Source organism: Cryptosporidium ryanae, assembly GCF_009792415.1.
Source record: "Cryptosporidium ryanae isolate 45019 chromosome Unknown contig_13, whole genome shotgun sequence".
NCBI classification, from domain to species: Eukaryota; Apicomplexa; class Conoidasida; order Eucoccidiorida; family Cryptosporidiidae; genus Cryptosporidium; species Cryptosporidium ryanae.
In genome coordinates, this window is record NW_027125556.1 from 56,525 (window position 1) to 70,981 (window position 14,457).

A 14,457-nucleotide genomic window follows, 5' to 3' on the forward strand; every position below is an offset into this window, starting at 1 on the left:
TTAGGGCCTATCGTTATCAAACTATTGATTATTTCTGCATTTATACCCGCTTACCTCGATTTTTTGTCCTCTTGCTTCCAGTTCTGCTGTCTTTTATTTTTATCCGGTTGTTCAGTAATTTCTTATTCTCATACCGCTTAATGTCTATTTATGTACCCGGTTTCCCGGCCCTTATAATGGCCTATTTTGGCTCCATTTGTAACAGCTAAATTCATCGCCATCTTATGGCTCTTGGTTGTTATGTATAAAGCCCGCTGGTCTGAAATTAATTCCCCTGTTGCACTAATTCCCCTATTGCACTAATTCCCCTATTGCACTAATTCCCCTATTGCACTAATTCCATGATCCATCGTTTTAATGCCAAAGGGTGTCCGGTTTTAGGCTCACCCATCTGGAATTTTCGGCGTACTACAGACCTTTTATCGTTTTGTTTTAAAATACCTTCGTTTGGGCCTCCTATCGATCTATATAAGACCTTCTATTGACTTTACCTAAAACTCCGCCGCCTAAGAGCTCATCATCATCAGACTATTTGTCTAATTCTTGACCCGTCTACCTAAACCCCCATTTGTCTATCTTATCTCCCCACTAACCTCTTTCGACGCCGCTATTTTATACTCTTCAAGGTTTCGTCGCCCGCCACATCCAGACTGATAGGCGGCCATTCTTACCCGCTGTCTCAGGACTCGCGATGATTTATACCTTGGTCTGACTGTTTTGCTTTAAACTACCGCTGCTTTTTGTCTAATAGATATTTTTTGAACCTTTAATTGTTACGTTTAGGGCCCCGCGGTCATCTAACTCCTTGTATAGTTTGCTTCAACGCCTTTGTCTTTGCGTAAAACTTACCGCCGGTTCCGTGTTTAATGTTTTCGTACTTCTAAACATCCTTTAGATCAGTCTTCTAGAATTTATGATGTCTGATCTTAATTATTTCTTGTCTAAAAATTTTCGCTGTTTCGTGACCGTTAGTTGCTATGTATAAAATCTGTTGTCTTAGAGTTTTCTGCCCCGAGAACATGATCACCGCATTACACGATCCAGTTACTACTCCAAGATCCTTTGTTCTCAGATTACCAGATGTCTGTTTTTTAACCCTCTGACCAAGGTTTCCTAATGTCTTACTTCAGTTTCTACCATCTTTTTTAATCCTGTTATTATAGCATCTATTGTCCATAGACTATTAATTTTTTCGATGGACCCGTTTTTTGTAATTCCTATCCTTTTGTCCTGTCCCTATTGTTACACCCCTAGAATTCTGTTATTCTTGGGTCCACAAATTTTGTGTGGTCAATTCACTGTTATGTTTTTAAATACCACTATTTCCGGGCTCACTGCTGTTTTGAATTGGATCCACTATTGCCTAGTCTTAAAATATCTCCAAATTTGGGCGCCTATTTTCTCCGGGACATTATTATTATTTGGGTCATCCATGTCTTATTTTAGAACTTCCTGTTTTACTTTTGTTTCTCCCTCCATAGGATTAATTGTTAGACAGTCTTCTACTCTATTCTAAACACACTACTACAAAATTCTCAGTGTTCTAAGTTCCTTATTTCAATAGAGTTATGTCAGGCTTGCATTACTTTGGATCCACAGTTAGTTGTTCGAGAGTGACACTGTTTTGAGGCTTTTCGCTCCGGGACTATTATTGCCATGCTTTATAATTACACTGTTTCTCGAGTCCTTTGTACTTGAATTATTAGATGTCTGTATTTAGACCCGCTCTGCCTGGATATTTCTAATGCTTTGCTTCGGTTCCACTTCTGTTAATGTTTATTGCTCACACAATACTGAGCGTCTGTCTTTGAACCTGCTTTTATGAAATCTCTATTGCGCAATTTAAGGCCCACTTTTTTGCTCTAAAACTCACGTTGTTTTCCATCTATTATTTTTGAGCCATTAAATGCTCGTCTTCAGACCCGCCATCACGATATCTCTAATGTTTTACTTTGGCTACACCACCGTCTTGTATTAAAATAATTCTGGTGACGCTTATTGTTAATATAATACCGAGTGCTTTCTATGGACCTGCCTCTATGAGGTCTCTATTGTCTCATTTAGGATCCAGTTTTTCGTTTTAAAACTTACGTCGTTTTGGGTCTGATATTTTCGGACCATTAAATGTCTGTCTTCAGATCCACCCAAAGAGGTTCTGTCGTTCCTTTCTAAACTACACACGACTTAGTCCAAGGACCCCACTGCATTTGGGTATATTATTCGAGGCACTGCTGTTTTATTTTGTATTACCAATGTCTTAGAATAAATCGATTTTAGAACAATAGGTATTAGTTTCTGGGGTAAACCTTACAATCTTCACTGTTCTGCCTTATATCCTAATTTTTGGATACTGTGCTAGTCGCATGTTTCTGTTATTTCTGTTGCACAACCTTTTTTTGGGCCATTCATTTTTCTGAATAGAATTCCGACCGCTACCGTCCATAGTCTTAGGTCCTCTATTGTTTCCCTTTAGCTCCACCACTGATTTGCCTTATTTTCGCTGTCCTGAAAGTGCACTTTTTATGGTCAACAAATGTCTACCCTTCGACTCGCTGTCTCTAAATCATCAAGGTCATACTTCAGTTCAACCTTCCTTGTATTTTTAAATATCGCTTAATTTAGACCCATGAATGTTTTCTTAAAATTACCTGTTTTTATGACCATTATTCGCGCAAAGTTTAATCATATCTAATCCTAAACCAATTGCTCAAAAGTTGTATCGACTGTTTTTGCTCCAACAATTTTTCTTAATACCGTTTTGTAAAATTCACGCCGTCTCAAGACCTTCCGTTATTTTGTTGTATATTGCTCTTGTATAATTAAATTCTGTCTCCAAGTACATTTTTGTGGAATTTTAACCACTCTGTTCTGTCTCTATTGTCGCTCTAAAAATCCTGTTATTTTCGAGTCCATAATTATCTTTTCTAAAATCTTACTATTACGGCGTCTCTCTCGTCTCCTATCATCTGTCTCTCATTTTAACCCCGCCGTTGTGTTCTAAAACATACGTTGCTTCGGGTCTGTTATTTTCAAACCATTAGACTCTGTCTCTGGACCCGCTTGTCTCGATATCTCTAATGTCTTATTTTAGTTCCACCGCCCTAACTTAAAATATATGTAGTGGCGCCTATTGTCTCTAGATTGCCTAGTACTTGTCTCTGGGTACACTTTTATGAAGCCGCCATTGTCTAAATTAGAGTCAATTATTTTTTTTGTTCTAAAGCTTACGCCGTTGAGTATAATTTTAGAACAATTGTCCGCCTTAGGACCGCCGTCTCAATATTTCTAATGTTTTACTTTGGTTACGCCTCTCTGTCAATGCTTATTGCTCACACAAAATTGAGTGCCTGTCTCTGGACCCACCGTCTTGATGCTCCTAACGCTTTTTTGCCACACTAATATTTAGAATCAATTGTTTTCGGATAGTCAAATGTCCTTGTTTTTGGACCTGCTATATTGAAATCCCGATCGTTTTGATTAAATATGTTCATAGCTTCGTTCCTAGAACCTATTTACCATAGCTGGCAGTATTTATTTCCGAATTAAGTGTCTACTTCCAGACCCGCTATCCCGGCCAGTCAACTGCTTTGTCTTGTCACATGTTCTCAATGTTTTGGATCACATTTTTGCTCCTTACAATCGGAATTACACGGATCCCCAATTTTTTAATACAATTCACAAGTCTTTCTGCAAATTACCTCGACACTATTGGATGCTCACCTCTAAACATGTTGATCCAAAATTCTTAGCTTCCGTCTCAGCTCCTCCATTTCCAGATAAAATGTTATATCATGAATTTTCATTACTTTGAACCAACTGTTTGTTTTTTTCTAAGTCATCTACTTTTGTATTAAAGTCTAACTGCATTCGGGTTCATTTTTTCTGGCTCGGTTGTTTCACCTTCGACAACTCACCGTTTATTTTTCAAACCCCAATGTTCCCTGGTTTACTTTCGTCTCAGTCCAGGGTCACGTCTTTGGTTTATTATTTACAGACCAATAAATATACGTCTTTAGGTACACTTCCTGAACATACAACGCTTTATTCTAGAATCATCTTTTTGTTTTAAAGCCCAATTTGTTAGTCTATTAACATCAGACTAATAAATGTTGTCTATTTTTAGAGCAATTGATCCAAAACATGGGTTGCCTTGTTTAACTCCGTCTATTATTTTGCCTTGAAACTCTGTACTGAAAGTGCTCTGTTTTCAGACTAATGCGTGTTCACGCCTAGACAAACTACAATAAAAACCTTTAGTATTTTATATCTATCAATTTAAATACGGTATTATGTTATATAGCTCACTGTTATCTTGAACCCATAATGCTAGTTTTGGATTTTCTACTTCATGATTCTTTTTTTTGAACTCCACTGTTTTTGGACTCAGTATTATCCTTTTTAAAATCTTACTATTACGGCGTCTCACTTGTCTCCTATCATCTGTCTCTCATTTTAACCCCGCCGTTGTGTTCTAAAACATACGTTGCTTCGGGTCTGTTATTTTCAAACCATTAGACTCTGTCTCTGGACCCGCTGTCTCAATATCTCTAACGTTTTATTTTGACTCAACCGTCTTGTTTTAAAATGTAGTGGCGCCCACCGTCTCTAGGTCCACTCACGAAGTTACTATTGTCCAATTTAGAGCCCATTATTTTTTGTTCTAAAGCTTATGCTGTTTAAGTCTATAATCTTCGAACCAGTAAATGTCCGTCTTCATACCCGCAGTCTCAATATTTTTAATGTACTCTAGACTCCAATATTGCTATTTTTTATTAGAACCCCATTACTTCTGGAATTACAACCGTTTTCTCTTGTGATCCCGTTTTTAAGAGACTCACTTCTCTTTGAATATTAGGTGTCTACTTGTTGACCCTCTATCTCGAAACCGCACCAATAACTTTGTCCGTAACTTCATTTAAAGATTCCGTTACCTCGGGTCTATTGTTATTGATCATAGATGCCTCCCTTTTGACCCATTATCTTGCAACTATCGATGTTTATTTTGGATCCAGCGTTGTTGTAAAATGAAGTTATTTTTGGTCAGTTGCTACCCATTCTGAAATATATATTGCCATACCCGAAATACCTTGTTTCACTTTGTCCTTTATGCCACTGCATAAATTGACTTTACATTATTATATATCCACCTTTAGACGAGTTATTTTAAAGTCCCTAGTGATCTATTACATATATCAATAGTCTCAGGTAGTGCTATGTTATGGAGTCCCGTTACTTTAGGAATACAACTTTTTTTGGTTATCCAATATTTTGCTTTGAAACCCGATCTGTATTGGCGGTTTCTATTGTTTATGGCTGTTTTAATATATTGTTACAGGTTACCTTTTTAGGTCCATTGTTTCTGACTCACTATTGCTTCACTTTATGAACCCGTTGTTTATGAAGCTTATTGTCTTGGAATACAAAGTGTTCAGTTCTTGGCCTGCTTCCTTGGAAACTCTACTGTTTCTTCCCTAGTCATACGTGACTTTGCTTCGAGACACTATCGAGTTTATTATTCCAGGATCATCAAATGTCTCGTCTACAGTCCTGTCTCTTAAATTCTTAACGTTTTACTACAACTCCATTATGGTCTTGTCATCCTGATGTCACAAGGTCCGTTGTTTTTTGTCTCAGGGTTCCTGCTAGTCTTGGAATTATTCATTTTGGTACGCTAGACGTATATCTATGACTCTTTTTTTTGGAATTCTATTATCTTATACCCAACCATTATTTTGCATCGGGAACAAATCGCTCTGATGTCCACTGATCCCAGACTAGTAAATGTCTATTTTTGGACCCGCATTTCTGGAAGCAACCGCGGATTGCTTTGTCCCAACAACCGCCTCTATTATGGTCCATAATTGTTCGATTCTATATCAAATTTTGGTTAACATTATAGAACAATCAAATACCTGTCTTTATACCCGCTTTTACTAAATTCTTATTATTTTAGCCTCAATATCCCATTAAGTCATCTGGATCCAGTTGTATTGGAACCTCTAATACTCCATTCTAAATTATTTACGATCCTTGTTATAGTATCTTGCTGTTTGTGGTCGTATTATTTCTGACAATTAAATGCCTTTTTTAAAAATCCACTGTCCCGGAGTTCCCAATGTTCTATATAGCTCCAACCACTATAATTTTTTAAAATGTCCATGTACGCTGTTCATAGAGCACCAAATATCCTCTTTCAAACCCGTTTTTGTGAAATATCCACTGCTTTACTTTAGCCCCATTACTGTCCAATTTGAGAATGCCCTTCGTTTCTAGTTCCAATTGTCTTCAGACCATTAAATATTTGACTCTCGATCCGTTTCCCGGAGTCTCTATTGCTTCATTTTGTATCCACCTACCGCTCTATTAAAGTCACCAGTGTTTTGCCCTAGGGTTTCCCGTTGCCATGTGGCCTATCACTCTCGGAACATTGAATATTTGTCTTTCTGTATTCATGAAGCTTCCATTGTCTCGTTTAAACCATTCAAAACTCCGCACCAGAATCCGCTTGTCTATTAGCACCATCACTTACAGACCATTAGATGTATTATATTTCCAGATTTGCTGTTCTAAAATTTTTATTGATCCGTTTTAGTTTTCGTATATTGTTACATACATTTTTTATGAACCACATACTCGTTCCACAGAGCCAAGATGATTTGCCCCAAGTCTTGTATTTTTTTTTATTAAAAGCTAAAAATGCTGCAGTAAATTTTCTTGAGCTACTTGATACTCACTTCTAGATACACCACTACAAAATCTCAAGTTTATCATAGATTCTTGTTGTTAAAGTAAATTATAAAGCTGTAAAGACATGCTATTTTCAATCAATATCGTCTCATTCTTGGTCCACTTTTATCCCCCCGGAGCCGCAGTTTTTTTTATTATTTAGTTTTTGGCTTACCTTTGTCATTTTTATGCTCCCGCTATCTTCTTCAAGCTCCTGTTGTCTTGGAACTCCATTACCTTCTGATTTACTACCGCCCTTTTAGGCTCCCGCTGTCTTCTCCAAGTTCCTGTTGTCTTGGAATTCCATTACCTTCTTGTTCACTGCCGCCTTTTTAGGCTCCCGCTGCCTTCTCCAAGCTCCTGTTGTCTTGGAATTCCATTGTCTCTGGTTCACTGCCGCCTTTTTAGGCTCCCACTGTCTTCTCCAAGCTCCTGTTGTCTTAGAATTCCATTGTCTCTGGTTCACTGCCGCCTTTTCAGGCTCCCGCTGCCTTCTCCAAGCTCCTGTTGTCTTGGAATTCCATTGCTTCTGGTTCACTGCCGCCTTTTTAGGCTCCCGCTATCTTCTCCAAGTTCCTGTTGTCTCAGAATTCCATTATTTCTGGGTTCTCTGTCAATCCTTTAGATCCGTTGTCCCTAAATCTCTAATACTCTACACTTTGGTCATCCACCGTCTTGTTTAGAACATCTATTGGTGCCTGTCATACTCAGATTTTAAACGCCCCTTTCAGACCCGTTGTCCCGGAGTCTCTAATGCTTCACTTCAAATTATATATAATTCTGTCATAGAACTGTCATTTACAATTTTGTTACTTCAAGACAATTAAATATATACCATTCAAGCTCACTATTCCGGAACGTCATTATTTCGCTTCACACTATCCACAGTTGCATCTCAGAATTCCATTGTTTATATCATTGTTTTTGAACCGCTTGGTATAATTTATAGACTCGTTTTGCTTTAAAATTCCACTGTTTTCAAATTTAATGTTTGAGTCCATAATTGCTCTTTGTATGGGTCTTCTGGTGCCTTGTTTGGAATTTCACTGTTGTGGTGCCCGTTAATTTTAGTCGTTCTACCATCTTAACTAGATACCATAATTGCCTTGGTTTAAATACGACTATCTGAGTCCAATACTTATGAGTCACCAAGTTCACATTCACATATCCACCCCAATCTTCAATGTCTCATATTAGCACAATTTCCGTTTCAACTTAGATCTCTGTAAATCTTGCGTTCTTCGTTTTCGTATTACTAGATACTTATATTTATACCCGCTTTTTTTTTAATCTCTTCTATTTCTAATCCTTATTTTGTCTCTGGATCACAGTGTTCTCGTGTCTATCAATTATCGAGTTTAAATATCCCTCTTCAGACCCGTTATCATATAATATCTACCGCTTTGTCTTGTCGTTACTGTCTCTCCCAGAATCGCGCTGTCCCTGGATTCCCTAGCACTCGTTTTGTCCGAAATTATTTTCATTTAGACCTACCGCCAACTTTGTGTTGATTATTCCCGTATTATTAAATGCCTATCTCTATCTGTTTCCACTGAAGTTCTATAATCTCATTCTTAATAGTCCATTATTTTGTCTCTTGGTCCCGTTGTTTCATGTCTACTGATTCAGATTGTTAAATGCCCGGCTTTAGACCCACAGTCACTGAACTGATATTTATTCTTAACTACCTATAATTTGTCATAGGATTTCGCTGTTGATAATTCCGTTATTTCCATACCATTAAATTCCTCTTTTATAAACCCACTACCTTGGAACTTTCATTGTTTTGTTTGGCTTCATTATTGTTCTATCTAAAATTTAAATTGTCATTTTTGCCCACTCACCATTTTTGGATTGGGATCTTGTTGTTTACGGCTCTATTTTCTAACCATTAAATTTATGCCTTTAGATCCACCGTCCTGGAATTCACTGCATTGTTTTGGGTCCCTAATAACTTTTTACATCTTTTCACTATTTCTAGATCGCATATTTGCTCTTTAGAGTACAAATATCTCGCTCTAAATCCCCTATTTCATTTATTCCGAATAAAAATGTCTTGGCAAGTTACTCCTGGACCGTTCGGTACTCGCTTCTAGATACACTGACCCAAAATCTCTAGTTCTCACATTAGGTCTTAACACTCTAGATAAAACATTCAATTATAGAATTCCGTTATATTAGATCCACGTTTATGTTGTCTTTAATCACTCTGTTTAGTTTTGCTGAGTATGCCAATGCTTTTTATGTGACTCTATTGTTTCTGGGTTTAATACTGTCTTCTCTTATGACCCCGCCGTCTCAAAAGTGTATTACTTGCTGGTTTGGTACCGCTTCTTATGATCCCGCTGTCTCTGAGTCCTTTGTTCTGGACCACTAATTGTCTGTTCTTAGACTCCCTTTCTTGGAATTTTCACTGTTACGCCTGATATATTTTTCACTTTGTTGAAAGACCATGCTGTTTTTGGATTCAATTATCCTCTAAGCATTAAATGTTCCTTCTTTAGATTTGCCTTCTTGAAATTTACAACGTACTATTTTGGTTCCACCACTGTTTTTGGCCCATTAATACTACGTTTTGAGCTCTACACTTTCCTATCTCTGAGTCTTCTGTTTTGTTTTATGTTCTCAATGTCATTGCATAAATTGTTTTTGAATTATTGAGTGATCACCTCAAAAAGAACTACCTGTGAATCTTTAGTGTGTTCTGTCTCAAGTCTTTATTGCTTTATATACGACATTACATACGTTATAAAGTTCCATTGTTTTAAATCTACAATTTTTGCTTATGTTATATACTGTTTAGTTTTAAATTCCATTATATTGGATCTATGTTTTCGTCTACAGTAGAGCATTGTTTTTGCTAGACCGCTGTTTTTGTGTTTACCGCAGTCCTTTTTCAAAATCCCGCCCTATTTGATAGTCATTCATTCCTAGTTTCTACCGTAACATTCTATAATCACGTTGTTTTCAGTGCATACAGATTATATACTATTAAATGTCTATCTTTAGACCTGCTGGATAGGAATTTCGTACGTTTTATTTTAACTATCAATAATTTTGTCTCATGGTCCCGTTTTTTATAGTTGTATTATTTACGAACCGCTGTGTTTATTTTTCTATACTCGCTCATCTTTAATTTTCGTTGTTTATTATTTTGTGCCTCTAATGTTTTGTTATATGCTCTCTCTGTTTTAGGATAATGCGTCTCATTTTTAAAGTCCCGATATTCCGGGACCTCTGTTACTTTGTTTTGAGCCCTCTGTCCTTTTGTTCTAAATTCCGGATATCCTGCGCAAATTATCATCAAATTAATGCGTGTTCACCTTTAAATAAATTGTTCCTGGATCCCCAGCAATCCGCCTATGTCCACGCAGCTCTCAGGATCGCGCATCCCGTTCCAGGATTTCTTTTTTTGGTTCCAACCAGTTGCGGGTTCTCTACTACATTGTCCACGAATCCCTGGTGCCCTTTTCTCTTACTCCTCCTGTCCTGTCCTATGTTTCAGTTCATATGGGCTTTTTTGCTGTTCTACAGGGTCAACATTCTACCTTGGACATTTGCTGTCCTGTTTAGAGACCCTGTTATCTAGGAATCTTTAATAGTTTACCTTAGCTCACCATTGTCCGAGGATTCCAGCGGCCATCCTAAACTCCTCCCCCCTTCTACGAGACATCTCTTAGATGTTTCACTTCCCCCAGAATCCCGTGAACTCAATTTCCCTGTGTTCCCCCCTTAGATGCCTTGTTTCTTAAAATGCCGAGCGTTTTTCCCTCTATAATATTACTCTTCCTGCTCTTGTAAACCTTTTTTAAATGTGTTGTTCCCGGAGCCTCGGGTGTCTTATGTCTCTGGGACTTCAGTGGACTTCATCCCACATGGTCTCCTGGTGTTTTGGAGCCCGGAATTCCAAAGTTTTATCTCTCTGGAGCCCCAGGGGAGTGGTCCCATAAGGTCCCTATATGTTTTGGAGCCCAGGATCCCAGAGTTTTATCTCTCTGGAACCCCAGGGGAGTGGTCCCTTGAGGTCCCTATATGTTTTGGAGCCCAGGATCCCAGAGTTTTATCTCTCTGGAACCCCAGGGAGTGGTCCCTTAAGGTCCCTATATGTTTTGGAGCCCAGGATCCCAGAGTTTTATCTCTCTGGAACCCCAGGGAGCGGTCCCTTAAGGTCCCTGTATGTTTTGGAGCCCAGGATCCCAGAGTTTTATCTCTCTGGAACCCCAGGGAGTGGTCCCTTAAGGTCCCTGTATGTTTTGGAGCCCAGGATCCCAGAGTTTTATCTCTCTGGAACCCCAGGGGAGTGGTCCCTTAAGGTCCCTGTATGTTTTGGAGCCCAGGATCCCAGAGTTTTATCTCTCTGGAACCCCAGGGGAGTGGTCCCTTAAGGTCCCTGTATGTTTTGGAGCCCAGGATCCCAGAGTTTTGTCTCTCTGGAACCCCAGGAGGTTGTGATTTGGTTCCCCGGGAGGCACCCGGGGACTCGCCGTCACCTGTATATACAGGGGAAGGCTTGTTTGTCCCGGTCCGCAAAATGAATCGTGTCGGACCAGGTCCGTTCCTACCTTAACCACCCTCCTTCCGCCTCTTTTTTTTTTATTTTTTATTTTTTTCCTTTTTTTTTCTTTTTCATTTTTTTTTTCTTTTTTTTTCTTTTTCATTTTTTCCTTTTTTTTTCTTTTTCACTTTTTTGCTTTTTTTTTATTTTTTTTTTTTATTCTTTTTTTTTCTTTTTCAGTCTCTAAGAGACAATTTTTCCCCACGTAGACCCCCCTCTTCTGTATAAACCCTCCGACAACTTATACTGTCCATCACGCCCAGAAGACAAACGGATGGAGTGTCGGTCCCCATTGTTACCCACAACAGCCACCGTGTCATGCTTCGTTGTTCAAATGACTGTCCTTAATATAGTCACCTATGATTGCTTCTGGACTGTAAAAACTTTCTATGCGTGCGTCGCCTCCAATGAACAAAAAGTCACAGAGATATTCTCGTAAAATAATCAGTCTGACATCTATCGCATTGTGGTATTTGTCCGACTTGTGTAATAAAAAAACACGAGAACGTATCCTGGTACCCTTGACACCATCAGCGCTTACAAGATAGATAAGCTTCGTAAACAATGAACAGTGTGCAGAGGATTTGCAACGTGGTTTGTTATGACATCGCCGCTTGCTCTTGTATATTATAACAAATCACCTCCCTTCGTGATACCCTGTCGAAACATTGCACACTGGGAGGCAAAATGATCTTGAAAAGGGGGATTGGAGACTCGTGCGAAAGGTCTCGATATTTCGGGGTAAGCACTAAACCAGATTACAATTCTTTCAATCCTTTATACTACTATACAACCGAGCATCACGCAAGCGTGTGTTAAATTATATTTCAGCGGCTTCAAATGATATCCGAGTTCACATGCGTCTCTGCTAACTCAGATGTGTATATTTACCGTATTCGATCCACTTGTATATATCTCCGCTTTTCTACATGTGTCTCCCGCCACTAAATTCTCCTTGCACTGTCTCGTATTCGGGTCTAGTATGTATTCTCGTTCCAATCTCCGTAGTTTTCTTGTACTCTGTCTCTTCAAAAGCAAGCTTGTGCTTTGTCACTACATAATTGTTATTTCTAGACATGCAATGTATGCACATCACATATCGTCACATCTCTGCTCACTGTCTTATACTCGTGATTACTCCTCATCACTATCCTATTCTCTCCTCATAGTTTCTACCTCTCCATGAAAACAGAACGAAAGGCGCTCGGATCCGTGAACCCGAGAACCTGAGAACCTGAGATTTCCAGGTAGTCCCTTGAAACTTGTAGCAATAACCATGAAACGTCCAGAAACTATAATTGTCGTATGAAAATGTGACTATTCAACTTTAAACCCCACGATTATTACGGCAAGATCCGCGAGTGTCTCGCAAATATAACCTTTAGAAAGTTTTTTTGTTGATAATACATATATAAATAAGAGTCCGGAACGAACCATTAGATATAATTGTATTAAAGGTCATGTGCAGACTCGGCCGTAAAAATCGGACTCCTCCGATTACACCCTTCAGTCGATGTAGGTACATAAAACCTCTAAACTATGCACTTACAAATGAAGAAGTTATATACATAGAATAAACTGCTTCCCTGCTTCGAGGATTACTCCTTGATGCTGCACCACAGATAAATTAACGGGACAGTTTGTCAATGAAAGGCTTTAACATATTCTATATATACAATCAATCGCATTAGTTGCATTAACTGCGCTCTTGGTGTAAACGCTCAAATCTTGGATGTTACGTCTGTTTTCATAAGTCCGATATCAAGAACACTTCGCCTCTCTCGTAAATCCCGATTTATGAAATCAAAGACATTATACCGTACGGTATAAATGACTCTTTACTTGTTGGGAGCAACTCTAAGCCATTGATTGATAATTCAAAGGCTAAAAATAAAGAATCTTTAAGTTTATACCCAACCTCGATTTTCAGGGCTAAATTTGGCACAGAATCGGAGAAGTGACTTTTATCTTCCAGGTAATGCTATTGCAAATGCGTTGACTAATACTATCCAGATAGACTGTCTAATAACGTATACTTAAAACGAGTCATTAAGTATTTGTTTTATCAGTACCTAACTATTATCTTACATACATATAGATACGTCTCAATGCCTCGAACATGAAATTATGTCTCTGCGTCTTACCCCGAGCGCAATATACAGGTACAGCATTCATACATCGGATAGTCCCGCAAAAAAATAGATAAAAAAGCATGAAAGGAAAAAGTTAAACACAATCTACTACTATTCAAGCATTAATAACCCTCGCCTATTTCCCAGAAAATTTTTTTTTTTTGCTTTTCTACTCATGATCGCGCAGGGGGTGTTGTGCTAGGACGATACATTAAACAGTAGCTCCCCTTATTTGAAATTTCTAAAAAAATGGGAGAAATCCATTTTAAGCAATGTGAAATCAAAAAATTGAATCTCTTTTGTGCTCTCTTCTTTTCCTACTCCGTGTTGTTATCTTCTTCCTGTGGTGGAGGGAAGTTGCTTTGAATTTGAACATTTCTTGTATCTTCGAGAAAAATGAAAAATATTATTAGGACCATTTTCAACTTTATGATTCACAATACTACTATAGTTGATCTTGAGATATTAACAAATTGACAAACTAACAAAGACCAATGTCGATAGTTCTCCAAGAATGGGTATGGCAGAAATGTTCCACAAATTATTAAAATTTCAAACTAACGTAACTATATCCAATCTACCTAATCTTTCGATTAACTTAAATTATTAATACACATTAAAACGATTCATAGATATTAAGATCCAATATGTTATTACGCACTATAAACCTCGTGAATTAGTTTAAAGATATTGGATTTGATGCTCGAATTATCATAAATGTATCTATTTTTTGAAGGTTAAGCAAATTGAAATCAGTTTGTGAAAATTTATTTGTTCAATATTGTTTGATTTTATTTATCTGTTTTTTCTTTTTTACTTGATTTTTTTTTTTCTTTTTGGTAAGTTTAATTCAGCTAAATAATGAATCCAGCATTCATAAAATATTCAAGATCTTTCTGAACTAGATGGGACTCCCAAATGTTGATAATTTAATTTCATTTTCCCTTTCAAAAAAAAAGTGAAATCATAGGTTTCTGTATATTATGGCAACACCCCAAACGATGGCCCAGAGCCAACCTACAAAAGGTAAAATTAGTTGCAATA

At 37.9% G+C, this 14,457-nt stretch overlaps 1 protein-coding gene across 1 annotated transcript; it reads left to right on the forward strand.

Annotated features, from left to right (window-relative positions):
* Positions 1-11,688: 11,688 nt before the first annotated feature.
* Positions 11,689-13,242, forward strand: FG386_000360 (uncharacterized protein; the record flags this gene model as incomplete). The annotated part of the gene is made up of 2 exons (XM_067339710.1): positions 11,689-11,716; positions 13,091-13,242. 2 exons carry the CDS (start codon positions 11,689-11,691, stop codon positions 13,240-13,242), a joined length of 180 nt encoding a protein of 59 aa, XP_067196406.1.
* Positions 13,243-14,457: the final 1,215 nt, after the last annotated feature.